Genomic DNA, 13,142 nt, shown 5'->3' on the forward strand with positions numbered 1-13,142 from the left:
GTCTTTCCTGCCTCGGGTCGGTGATTTGGGACCCCGGCCGCTCAAACATACATCTGCGTCCGTCCGAAAGGGGAAACTACCCAGTGAGGAGGGAGACGGTGAACGGAAGGGAGGCAGAGAGCAGCAGGAAAGCCGGAGCTGTGAGTGAACGCGGCGGCAACACCGCGCCGGAGCGTGCGTAAAGGCGCAAAAGAAAGTCGCGGCTCCAGGAGAAACAGCGGTTCTCTCGCGTTTTCCCCGGGCATGTTTCCGTTGCTGGAGATCCACATTTGGACCGGAGGGGAGATCCGAGCCTCTTCGAGACTCTGATCGCTCTTGTTTCATCTATTTCTCGTCATCTTGAGCTTCTTGGATATTGACTGGAACTACTTGTTTTTGAACGTCATCGGGGGGGAAAACGCCGAATGCACACGCGGGGGATGACTCCTGGCTTTTTGTTCGACGTCTAAAGAGACTTGAAGCGGATCGTCTCCCCCTCCACATTGCCTGGCAGAAGCTGTTGGCTCCAGTGAAATGTGAGACAGCGGCGGAGTGGGTACATGACAAACCGCTGCATCCAGCTGTGTTGTTTGTTTGCGACCCCTCCGCTCACGCCTTCTGGATTCGGATATGCTGAGAAAAGTTTTTGAGAATGAAGAGGAGAAAATTTCCGTAGCACGCCTCTGTTCGCTGCTCCCATCTCCTGCTGAAGCGGACCCGTGTTTTTGTTGTTGTTATTTCCGAGGCTTCGCGGAGAGCTGACATGCGTCCGGATCCGGAGTACTGCGCGCCGACCTGCTGAGATTGAGCGAAAGTTGTGAGATCGGAGTTTATCGGGAGTGATCCAAACATCCGGAGCCGGTTGGAGATCGGCCGTAGTGCCTGGTTGTGTGCCATAAAGCGCCGCGGTTTTTTTTTTTTTCTTCTTTCCCTCCGCTGGTGAACCAGATCCAAGGAGTGCGGGTTGTGTTTTTTTTTTTCTCTCTCTCTTGAACTAGGATTTGGAGAACGAGAGAGGACGAGTCTCCAGGAGCACGATATGGAGGAGTGGAGGCAATGCGGGCGGTGGTTGATAGACTGCAAGGTCCTGCCCCCGAACCACCGGGTCGTGTGGCCCTCAGCGGCCGTCTTCGACTTGGCACAGGCCCTGCGAGATGGGGTGCTGCTGTGCCAGATGTTGCACAACCTCTCCCCCGGATCAGTGGACCTGAAGGAGATCAATTTCAGACCCCAGATGTCACAGGTGAGTGGGTCCCGGTGTGAAGCCTCAAACCCAGCAGATGATGGAGATTGATTTAGGCCTCAGGGCTGCACACTGTCAGACTCTGCTTCTCATTTAAACATTAGGATGGTCAGCCAGTGGGAGTCTATGATTCTGTCTGTGTGTTGGGAAATATTGATGTTACTCTACATCATTTCTACGTGTTGGATTTTTTATTTATTTATTTTTTTGGCTGATCCTCAAGACCTTCCTGTCACAACAAGCCCCCCTTCCTGCACATTGCAGAGCCGCTATCAGTCTGATCACACAGAGGCTGGTAATATATATGCAGTAATAAGCCTGCCCCCCCCACACACATGCAGGTATTTTTGTTCAGAGAGGTGAGGAGAAGAAGGAGTCATTGACACCTTGACTGTGACACCTTTGCATGCAGGTGTTGCTTCCTGATGGGCTCCAGCTGAAGTCAGATATGAAGTCACTCCACATTATTCCCCAAAATAGCCTTCGGTCCTTTAGGTGTGCAGTATTTCAGTGAAACAGATCTGCATGTTGACAGCTGCAACAGCCTTACATTCACTTTTACAGGGTGTTAATTGAGTATCATTCAGTCGATCTGAGTGCAAGTGGATGTGAGCCAAGATCATAATGTCATTAAGGAAGGGGAAGTAAAACATTCACACATCCTTTGCTCAATATTTTGCACCGGCTTAGTTTTTCATCTGAACTATTTCAGTTGAGCCAAGTGGGCGTGGCAGCTTGAAGCAACTGAAACTGAAGAAAAGCTTTTGAATCACAAGGAAAGTTTAGTTGATTTTCTCCACTGGCCCGGTTTGAAAATGCAAATTTTTTATTTTTAAATATAGTTTTGGTTCATATGAAAGCCTCACAGTGTTGACAGAGAGCCAATGAAATTGTTCCCTATGCTCTTAGGTTTTCAGTTACAGTCTGTAAGTGATCAGTACTTTGTTTTAGGAAGTTGACCATCAACTGACCTATTTATTGAACAGAGAGTTAAACTATAAAATTAAGCACGTTACTATTTCCTCTTTTACGCAAAGTGCACTTAAAAAAAAAATCACAAATGGAGAAACAACATCATAAACTTCAGCATCACTGCTGCTCAATCTCTTCTCTTCTTCTGTCGTGAACTTTGAGATTATCCAAGCCCAAAACTTTGATTAAAAACAGCATTCAAAGGTGTGACCGTAAACACAAGATGAGAACTTTAGGCCACGTTTACAAGGACGAGGCACGTGTGCGAGTAGATGGACAATGGCGGCCTCCGGAGTGTCATGACTTCCAGTCCTGGGACTTGGTAGTTTTATATTCAAGAGTCGACTGAAACGGCAATCCACCTTGGTTGCCCATCAATACGAGTATCTGTGTACTCGCCATTGTGATCTTTCTCAAACAACCCTCAGCTTTATGAAGTGGCGCAGAAGATGAATGGATGACGACGTTGATCGGTTGTAGGTTTGCTGTTTTTTGCAATGTTGTGTTTCTCGCTGTGATGTGTTCAGTTGGATGAGGTTATACAGGGGGGATGGAGGTTATTTCCAACTGTAATTTACTCCCAATATTTTGTGCTTCAGAATCTGTCAAGCTTGTGTTTAACACTCATCCTATTTCAGGCATCTTATTGCCAAACAAAAAAGAAAAACAACCCCTCTGTTCTGTGTGTTGGCTTGTTTTTGGGACTTGTTTCCCGCTGCACTCTGTGTGTTTCAGTTTTAATCAGCCACAGAGGCGAGAAAAGGTAAACTTGAGTTTACTGTAAGTTCTCTGTGGAAAAAGACTTCTCGGGGAAGCGACTCAAACAAAACATGTGCTTACACGGCGGTGAGATTAGAGGTTTGGGTGGCGATTGTCATGCTTCCACTTCTATAAAGCTCCCCCTTCCCACTCAAGCCTGTTCTCGTTTCCAAAGCCAGAATGAGGAAGTGTCGGGTGCCTCGGGAAGTTTACGTGACCACAGCGGCGGAGTCGACGTGCGCTGTGGTGAACACTTTTTATTGACTTTTATTCACCCTGGTGTCTGCCCCGACATGCCGCCGAGCCTCCATATCCGGATGGCGAGCATTCTGCGACTCGGCATGGCAAACGGATGGGGTTGAACCACGTGGAGAATTGTTTGGGTGGGTATCCTTTCTGTCGCAGCCGTGCAGACCTGAAACAGCCATCGTAGGAGAGCGATCGCCCTCTGACAGCACATTTGTCTGATGTGCTTGGCACACCTTCCATGACCTGTTTCTGTCATATTAATGTGTGGAAGTGTGTTTGTGTGTCTGTTTGGCCTGTATTGTCTGGCTCTTTGTCGTGAACGTGGCTTCTTTTGTCTTGATGATTCCTCAAGACGTCAACTTGTTGACTCTGCCATAGGTGAATCAGTAAAATGACAAACGATGGATAAACAACAATCAAAGAACCCGAGATGAAATTTGCCTGTTGCTTTGGCAAAATGTTTCTTCACTGCCAGTCAGTGCATCCATCTGATTGTGTTTTACTGTAAAAAAAAAAAAAGTCATATTCAAGGGGTTTTGGAGAGGCAACATATATTTTATAAGTGTTATAGTGGAAGATGCAAAAAGATCTGGATGGCTTTTTGAATGTTTTTTTTTTTGGCTCTCAAGAATGATAATTAAAAAAGTAAAAAAAGAGATGTTCTGCAAAAAGACTTCAAGCTTTGCATTTTACGTTTCCAAGTATTTAAAACTCATGCTTTGTAAAGGACTAAGAAGAGATATAGCTTTCCAGTTTTTTTTTTTTTTTTTTCATAGATCATCAGATTAATTATTTTGGACATAAAATCATTTGTTGGACCAAGCAAGCGCGTCTTGAAGGCGCCTGGAAACTTTTGCTGGATATTAGATCCTTTATATTTGGACAGTTCATTCACCACCTGCTCAGACACGCAAAGAAAAGGATAATGAATGACGATAAATAAAAATAAGGGTGAGCTGCAGTCTTCTTTTTGCCTAGTAACCAACAGTGGCCATCGACTTATCAGCCACTGACTTCCATGATTACAAGGCAAGCAAGAGAGAGAGAGAGAGGGATAGAGAGAGAGAGAGAGAGAGAGGTTTGGATGGCATGCTTTGATCCGCCCACTAATCCCGCACTCCCATTCCCGCTGAGTGAATTCGCAGCGAGGGTGGAAGGGGAGTCCTCAGTGACAAATTGGGTTAAACAAAATCCTGGCAGGCGAACAGTAGTGTGTGATTTATGATAAGGGAAAGGTCAGAGCGCATGTGCTTTTAACACCCATAACGCACAGTCGATGGCTTATCCAAATGAAGAGCTGGTGAAGCCCGGCGATTATTTGCTCTGGATAAAAAACTCTTTCCTCTTCACGCTTCCACTCGGGCTGTGATTGATTGTCTCAAACTAAATTATTATCTCTGAATATGCCCCGCCATTTAAAAACGAGGTAACCTCAGATGTTGGAGGAGGTGTTCATGTTACACTGGTTTCTGACCTGCGTGACAATGGCGACGCTTCACCTTTTTCTCGGCAGCCATCGCTTAACTTCAGTTTCTGTTGTCGATGGACTGTTGGCACAATAATGTTTAGATTTTTATATTGTTGCTCATCGGCATGTTTGCGTTCTCCACACCTCCGGTTCACCTGATTCAAGTGAATAGATTTTGAAGATGCCTCTGTATTGGTCAATCTGTTGTGTGGGAGTTCTCCATGAACCAATGTTGGAAAACTGTGAAATACCAAATAAAATAAAGAGTGCCACCATGATCCTCGTGTTGGACTTCCTCTTTGGGCAGGTTAGAGATTCAGAGGTTTTTGATGTAGTTTTTGAAATGCGAGTTTTTACCAAGGTTCAATCTCAATGGGCTCTGACCGTGGCGACAACCCGACAAGGATCCAAGCTCGATTTTTCCAAGTTTTCAGCCCTTTCATTGCCTACACATCTGAGAGTTGGAGTATTCCCCAACTTCTCAGGTGTCCTTTCAGATGAACTGGCCCAGAACTTGTACAAAGGTGTGAATGTTTTTGCCCTCCTCTGTTTTTTCCCAGAGAATAGTCTCTCATGACCCACCAGAGAAGCATCCAGTCTCTTTCTTAATGGGATATACCTGTAACTTGGAAACACGTGGCAGTTTCCTGGTCGTTTCAAAGGTTTGAAGTCGTCCAGAACTTAATGAGGACTGACACATAAATTGACTGCATAGTGGTTGACACTGTTGGTGCCTGAAGGTACCCTGTAGTTGAGAAAAGCTGTAATGTCGGCGAGCTTTGATGTAAGTTTCTAGTAGTAATTCACACGTTGATTCAAATAATAATCTTTGAACTCGGTGATCTCCACAGACTAAGCTCGGAGCTATCCACTTCAATGAATAAGTACTCATTTGTCCACATCGTGTAAAAACTCCTCATTCAGCCTCTATTGTCCAGCGTCAATAGATTGTGGGCTAATGATAGCTCTGCTGGAAAACACAAAAACACTACTTTTGCATCAAATTTCTGCAGTTTTTTTTGTTAACTCGTTATTTCCCAGCAGCCATCAAAGAGCTGCAATAATCACCCATTGACCACATTTCTCTATTTTATTGAGTGAATCTACGTACAGCAAAGACGTTGTTGCTCTGACCTGCTCCTGTGTGGTTAAATAATCCCAAATTGTGTTTCTCACATTTGCTCGCCATTAGCTCAAGGTTGTAAACTGATGTTTAATGAGCAGCGGTGTTTGCAGACACTTCGGAAGCTCTAAGCGTACGTATTTAGAATCCGCCGCCTCGGGCTGCGTCTCCAAGACAAGACTGAGCCGTGCTCTCTGAAGCCTTTAGTGTGCTCTGCAGCAGGATTTTTGTTTTTTTTTTCCTTTTCCTTTTTTTCACTTCTCATTCTCTTGCTTTTTTTCTCCCCTGTAAGTGAGGTAGTTGTGAATACCTCTGGGATGACTCAGGCAGATGTGTGTGTGCGTGTGTGTTGTTCTTTTGTCTAAGTGTGTGTGTGTGTGTGTGAGACGTTACCTGTGTTGAGACTGAATCACTGTTGGCTGAGCCTACAGAGCCTACAGAGCTCTCCTGAAGATCTTCAGTGCTCCGCGGGGCTCCTGATCCCACACAGAGCTCTGCTGCCTCCACTCGCAGTAATTGAGGTTTTCCCTCTTTGTCCAGCTCCCATCAGAAATATTGGCGGCTGCTGGCAAGTAACAGGAGCCACTTTGATTGAGGTTTTTTTGAATCCCGCTAACTGTGTAAACAAGGATTATCATGAAAAGTGCTCCTGGGTGTCAGATGTGGTTTCGATTCATCAGCTATTGTTTTGATTTGAAGAAAAAAAAAAAAAAATCCACGAAGACAAACGAAAGCATCAGAAATAGTCGAAACTGCTCCAGTGTTTCAACGAGGAAGCGAAATAAACAAGCTTACAGTGTCAACTTAGACCCTGTTTACGTTACGAATGAAAATGCATCGCCTTTGGTTTTTGTGTTTACACGTCACCATTTTGAAAATGGTGTCAGTATCCACTGAAACAGTAGAAATGCTGAAAATTAGATAGTTTTCATGTTGGACCACTAGTGGGTGCTGTTTTATGTATTTTTATAATAAAACCGCATGTGCGCAGAGAACAGTCGGCTATAAACATTAACAATTTAGTCGTACAAAACTGTTTACTACAGCCGTGGTGCGCATGCGCAGTAGCAGCGTTTTCAGTGGTTCCAGCCACCATTGTTATGTCAACAGACCCTCAAAACTCATAGAAACCCTCCTGTTTATACTTGAAAATGTCGTGTAAATGGGGTGTTGGAAAACTTTCGACATTTTCTGTAATGCTATTGAATTGTATTATACTGGAAAGTGCCAAGACTTACATTTTTCAATAAGAAAATAATGTCCAATGTTATAAAAATGAAGTAAATTGTTGGTGCTCTGAGTTTAGTTCTGAGTTTTTAACTGGAAGCACATCGGGCCTGTTATTATTCTGCCTTACATCCATGACCACAGTTTAACAAAAGTCACCTGTGTGTCGACATATGGAGGAAACATTTTGCTCAACATGCTGCTCTCACTATACTAAAAGAAACACAAAACTTGTATGAGAATCTCTGTGGAGCATTTGTTCATTTGGCAGAGCGAAGCCTTGTTTGTGTCCATGTGTTGGCAAATTCAGTGATATTTCGCACATTCTGTTGCTGCATATTGTGTTTTGCGCCACCGTTCAAATCCTTGAATGAGTTCACTGTTTTTGGGAGCTCTACCACAAACAAGGGCCCTTGTTGTGTTGTGAACACAATGCAGATCCCAACCTTTTGTTTCCATGAGAAAGGGAGCTTTTACGTGTCACACTTTTCTAACCGTTGGCTCTCAAATATGATTTCAGCCAAATGACAGATTCTGAAACAGTTGTGTTTTTATTCCAGGCCCCACATTCAGCTCTATTGGACCTCAAATGTGCCATGCTTGTAAAATGTTAGCATATAAATGCCCCGTTTACTTCACGTTTCAAGTGAAATCGCACCATTATTTGCAATTCCGTGTTATTCTCCCAGTATTTCTTACAGCTGGTCAAACTTCATTTCGCGGGCCGTATTGGACTCTGGTGGCGCAGCTCATTTGACACCCCTGCTGTTCTGGTTATCTAATGAGCATGGATGTTTTTTTTTTTTTTAGATACTCACCTTAAACATCATGCTAATGCTACTTGATGAGCAATAATAGAGCTAACTTTCTTTTTTCTTGTTTTTTTTAGCCCCCCCCATCCCCAGTAAGTAAATAAACCGGGGATAGCAGTTACTTCTATTCAATGTCTGAAGTTCTCTGCTGTCAAGTTTGCACCCTCTCATGAGCTGGTTTTGGTCTGCGGGTTGTGGGTCTGACGCCCTTGTTATGAACTATTTCAATATCTCAAAAAATGGTATATTTGTTACATTCATTGTTCACATTTTATTCGATCTTTTCATGTTTTCCATGTGTTCTCGCCCACACATGTTGTTTCTATGCTCAGTGGACTGCACACATACAGTATATCAGTATGTGGTGGCTTGATTGCCTGTCATGAATCCTGCAGACACGTGGCGAGTCTTGCACAGCTGCACTGAAACCCCCCCCCCCCCCCATCACATCACTTCCATTCGTGGTCACAGCACACGCTCACTTGCTCTCTGTACGTTGTTCCTATAACACTGACAGGCCCATTTCTCAGCTCAGCAGGGTTCAGAAATGAGATCAGAAGCAGCGCACTGGCTGAAAATCGGGCACGTTAAATTCCGGGCCCTTTCTATTGTGAAGTCTCTGTTTGTGACTGGATTGAAGGGTGGGGGGGTTACTGTAGGCTGCCACCCACCCCTGTCTCCCAGAGGGGTAATTTAATCTCACCGTTAGGTCTACTGTTGACCCCCCGCGACCCCTGCGCTGGCCGGATGCAGGTAATACTGCTAATGGAGCTCATTAGGGGAACGTCCCGGGTTGAACAGCTGGGTCTGTGCCGCTGGAAGCTAATGGGATTGACAAGCAGAGAATGTGGCGAGACCAGAGTATTCTAACCTTTAGTGTGAGGTAATCCCACTCCTAAGGTCAGAAAATATCTTTCTTCACAGGAACTCATATTGATCTGGCTTTTTCTGTCAACACGAGACATAAAATAATTATTTCTTGAGGAAATGGTAGCTTTTGTCTGAATCATTGTCAGCTCACAATGGCCTGATAAGTCAATCACGTCGACTATGTCCTTTGAGCAGATTAAAGGAAATGTGATCTCAAAGACACAAACGGTGGATGTTCGATCTGGTAAGACTATTTTATAGCAAATGAGGATGTAGTGACACACATGTCACCAGTGAAGTGAGCAAACAAATTTTGAACTAGATCGTGATGAAGCCATTCTAACGTGTGAGGGCTTTGTCTTCAGCACCTCACGTCTCTGCATTGTTCTGAAGGGTTTCTATACCTTCTCGGCCTCTGTATTATTTAAAGCAGTTTTATTAGTTCATTACTCAATACTGAGGATTTCGTAAACATGTTTCACTACACAATGTTGACCTACACTTAAGGAGAGGTCACGTCTAATGACCTCTGACTCTGGTTGCAAGGTATGTATGTTAACGATCACTACTATTCAAAATTCAACTTGCTTCCTGTAATCCTTTAAGGAAAAGATTTAAGTTAGCACATCAGTATAGTGTGATTTATATTTATTGGACGTTTGGTAGCATTTCTATTTACATCGAGGTATTAAAATCCAATTCTGTCATTGGTTGTTTGCTACACTCTATATTTGTCTCATGAGAATAAAACAATATTTTTTTCATCAAATGATATACAATCTACCATCTGCAACCTCTTCAAATGTGCATAAAGTAAATTAAAATATGATTTTAGGATCCATTTACTATATTAAGCATGGCTCTCCAGAACAGAAGCTCTCGGTAATGAAATGTCTGGACATTGTGTCGCGCTGAAGAGCTGCCAGGCCTTCGCCACATATTTTGTCACTCCTCTGCGGCATTCATTAACCCTGTCCTGACTCATTTAGCCTTTCACTGTGAGGGTAAACCTCGCCGGAGGTCTATGCTGCAGCTGCAGAGCTGAAAGAAACAACAGAAAGTGCTTCTTTTTTTTTTCCTGCTTCGCCAGAGGCGAACACCTTCAAAAAATTGTATTAGCTCACAATTAGATGTCATGTGACACTATTGTTCGAGTGATATTGTCTTATTTGCAAAACAGATGGATGTAAGTAGCCGAATCATGTACAAAAGTTAGAAAAGTTGTAAGAAATTTAAATAGAGATTCCTTTCATATTGTGTTTCCCCGAGTTATTCTGTTGGGTTTGACAACTAAAATCAAGTAAACCTTTAATTGAACATCACTATTCTGATTTTTGAACTCTTTAAACAATCCCTAGAACAATAAATCAGTTGAACTTGTTTTAAACACCTGCTTTGGGGTGTTTTCATATGTCCACTCCAAAGCAATAAAAAAAAAAAAGATGCTGGAAAAAGCAGTAATTAAAAATAAAAACCCTCATGTCTGAATACAGCACTGAGTGGGGTTTCAGCTCTCCACTTATTAATAGGATACATCCGACTGTGTCATAAACTCAATGAGTAGGATGTGGTACAGCCATAAATCTTGCAGCAGTGCACGGATGAATGAAAGCATAGCACAGACTTAAATAGGATAACCTTTAAGTTCTTGTGTAGTGGAGTGATTAAATGAACCAATGAATTAATTGTGGGTGTTATTAAATACATGTTTGGCTGTAATCTGGCAGCTCTGGTGTCTGTTCAATGGGATAAAGAAACGTTGCAGCTCTCACATTCAAACACTGCTTTATTTTGGGATTTCTGTCCGCAGTAACTGTCCGACATATGTGGATACAAGTACAGTGTGTAACATCTAGCCACAGCCACCGCACGCAATTTTAGACACAACAGAAATACTTACACATCCCCCCAAGGGAATAAGTGATTACTAAAAAAACAAACAAAAAAACCCGTCAATCTACATGACGGGATTGAGCATTTAAATGTTTTGTCATAGAGGATGAAGACTGAGAGACGTGTGCTCCACCTTAAATGCTTGTTTCTCTGCTCTAACATTAACTTGTGTGTGGCGTCATCCTTTCCGATGGACTGTGAAGGTCCAACTGGTCTGGATCCAAATGCGAACTGTGAGCACTGGGCTCTTGTGAATGCTGGCCACGTGGGTCGGGATGTGACAGCTCGAGTGGAAAGGCTGTTGCAGAACAATCAGGGGTGGCGCATGTTGATTTTCAAAGGCCCAAAAATCACCAGAAAAAAAAAGAAAAAAGGGATGGACCGTGTGGTTCAGGAGATTACTGAGGAATGAAGCATTGTGGGTGGAAGGGAGTCTTGATTAGTTTCAGATCACTTTTGTATTATTATTTGACAGTTGTTTAATGTACTGCAGCACAGGATTATGAAGAGGAATGTTTTTCCCTCAATCCTGGGATGATCTGTACTGCTGAGATCTGTTTATGCACGTTGTCATTTGGTGGTTTTTTTCCCCATTTTTGAGATATTTTTAAGGAGAAAGTGTCTCATCTCGGCTGAACATACAATTTAATGTTCAAGGCTCCACAAAAGGAAAGCTCCGACCATATGGACTATTTCCCTTCATCCCACCACCATACCACTCAATTTTACCTCTGCTACCACTATATTTGATCAAGATGACCTTCCATTTATTTATTAATTTTTTTATTACAATTTCTTCGTAGAGCTTAAAAGAAAATCCTGCTGGGGTTTCATTAAAACTGACTTTATGTTGAGATTGTTCTCATTTTTTGTATGAATTGTTTAGTTTCAGTAACATGTTGAGATTTTCATCACATGTGCGCTGTGCCACAACAAAATCAACTTCAAAGTTTAAAATGAAAGGTTATTATATATTCCTGTATTTTCATGTAGCATTGTGCTACATGTACTTGTAATGTTACTTTGTGCCTCCACATGGTGTTGTGAGGATTCAATGGTTTATGGTAAGTGTAGTAATATTTGTAAAGCCCCTCATCTCGCCTGAAGCGGCCCAGTATTGGAAGACCAAAGTATTTTCTAAATAAAACGGTAATGAGTCACTCTTGTAGTTTGTCTATTACAGACCAACAAAGCTGATTTTCTTCCAGGTGTTTAAACTCCCCTTCCAGTCTACTACATTTTTATGCATCATCATCTTCAATGCATTTTCTCTTGGTGCTCAAACATGATTCAGGATTTCTTTACAGAAAACGTGTCCATTTTATCATCTCCAGTCAATAGCAGTGCTCCACCTAACGCCTGTGCTGAGTCGGCTGCTTTCTCCTGCATTCCTCAGGGAAAGCGTTGCGTTGGAAATGTGAGCTGTGCTCATGCGGGGAACTCCCGAGTTGACCTAATCTTTCAAACAGAGAGGGAGAGTGTAAGTGATGTCATGTAGAGGTGGATTAGAGCAATTCCAGTGAAGAGCATTTCAGTGTTGAGTGAGGAGAGTGTTTTTGTGTCAGGTGGTGCAATTGCCCAAAATTCTCACATCTGTGGAAACGTCCCGTGGAGACTTGGACGCCTGTGTTCGCCTCCTCTGGTAATTATCTTACCTAACTAAACTCTGGGGACGCATTACGCTTTGAGGAAACGGATCCTCCATGACAACTCGCCTGCCAGTTTTACCATTCCGCAAGAGGCGGACAAAGAGATCACGGAGCCTTATGGACGCCGTCTGATTTCTAAAGAGGCTCCATCTGCATAGCGGTTGTTGGGGGTGATTAACATGGGCATGCAGTGGAATGGCGCCTGGATCTTTCCTCAGCCAGCCACGCTCTGCTGGGCGCCATCGCTCCGCGGAGAAATGAGAAAGAGAAGGCCACAGTTCCTCCTTTTGTGGCGGCGAGATCCAGATGGCTGTATCAAACCCCTGCAGTTCATCTCAAATCAAACCACAGCAGACTTTTTCTTCCTCCGAGTCTTGCTTGAAATTGATTTTGACTGTCGAGTTGTTAATCAGTTTTGTTTACTGGGCCTTTGACTGACATCTGTCTTCATCGACCACTGGCAGTGTCGGGGTCCTACTGTTGCCGGTAGTCTAATTTGAGCAGTTGCGGTGGGTGACTGATTGTGGCTGTTTCCTGTGGCGGGTGAACAGATTAGGATCTGGGATTGGGGGAGAGGCACAATAGTACCTCCCCCTCTGTGGACACTTCCAACCCCAGCTGTAAACACACTAATGCATTAGCAACCTTCTGGGTGGGAAGATAAAATTAACAGCGTCATATTTTTCTCTATCTCTTTGCCAAAGGAAAGGGATAATATGCCCCCCTGTGATGCATCGCCTGGTGGCAGCTGAGTACAGGACTGTTTATATATTGCATGAGCCTCAGTTTTCCTTCTTTTTTTTTTTTTAATTTAAGCCTTTGGCTCTGAGAATCAACTTGAAGAAGTGCCAATATCCCATTACCGACATGCATCGATCATATCACGTAATTGTGTGTG

General features: G+C 43.4%; 1 protein-coding gene across 2 annotated transcripts in view; it reads left to right on the forward strand.

The window, feature by feature from the left end:
* Positions 1–511: 511 nt before the first annotated feature.
* Positions 512–13,142, forward strand: part of vav2 (vav 2 guanine nucleotide exchange factor) — a 250,899-nt gene continuing 238,268 nt past the window's right edge. For both annotated transcript variants that reach the window (XM_080510604.1, XM_080510605.1), the window contains exon 1: positions 512–1,222. In XM_080510604.1, coding sequence (XP_080366730.1) covers positions 1,019–1,222 — 204 coding nt within the window. In that variant the 5' untranslated portion in view covers positions 512–1,018. The remainder of the gene's footprint in view (positions 1,223–13,142) is intronic.

This window comes from Blennius ocellaris (assembly GCF_963422515.1).
Source record: "Blennius ocellaris genome assembly, chromosome: 15".
Classification (NCBI taxonomy): domain Eukaryota; kingdom Metazoa; phylum Chordata; class Actinopteri; order Blenniiformes; family Blenniidae; genus Blennius; species Blennius ocellaris.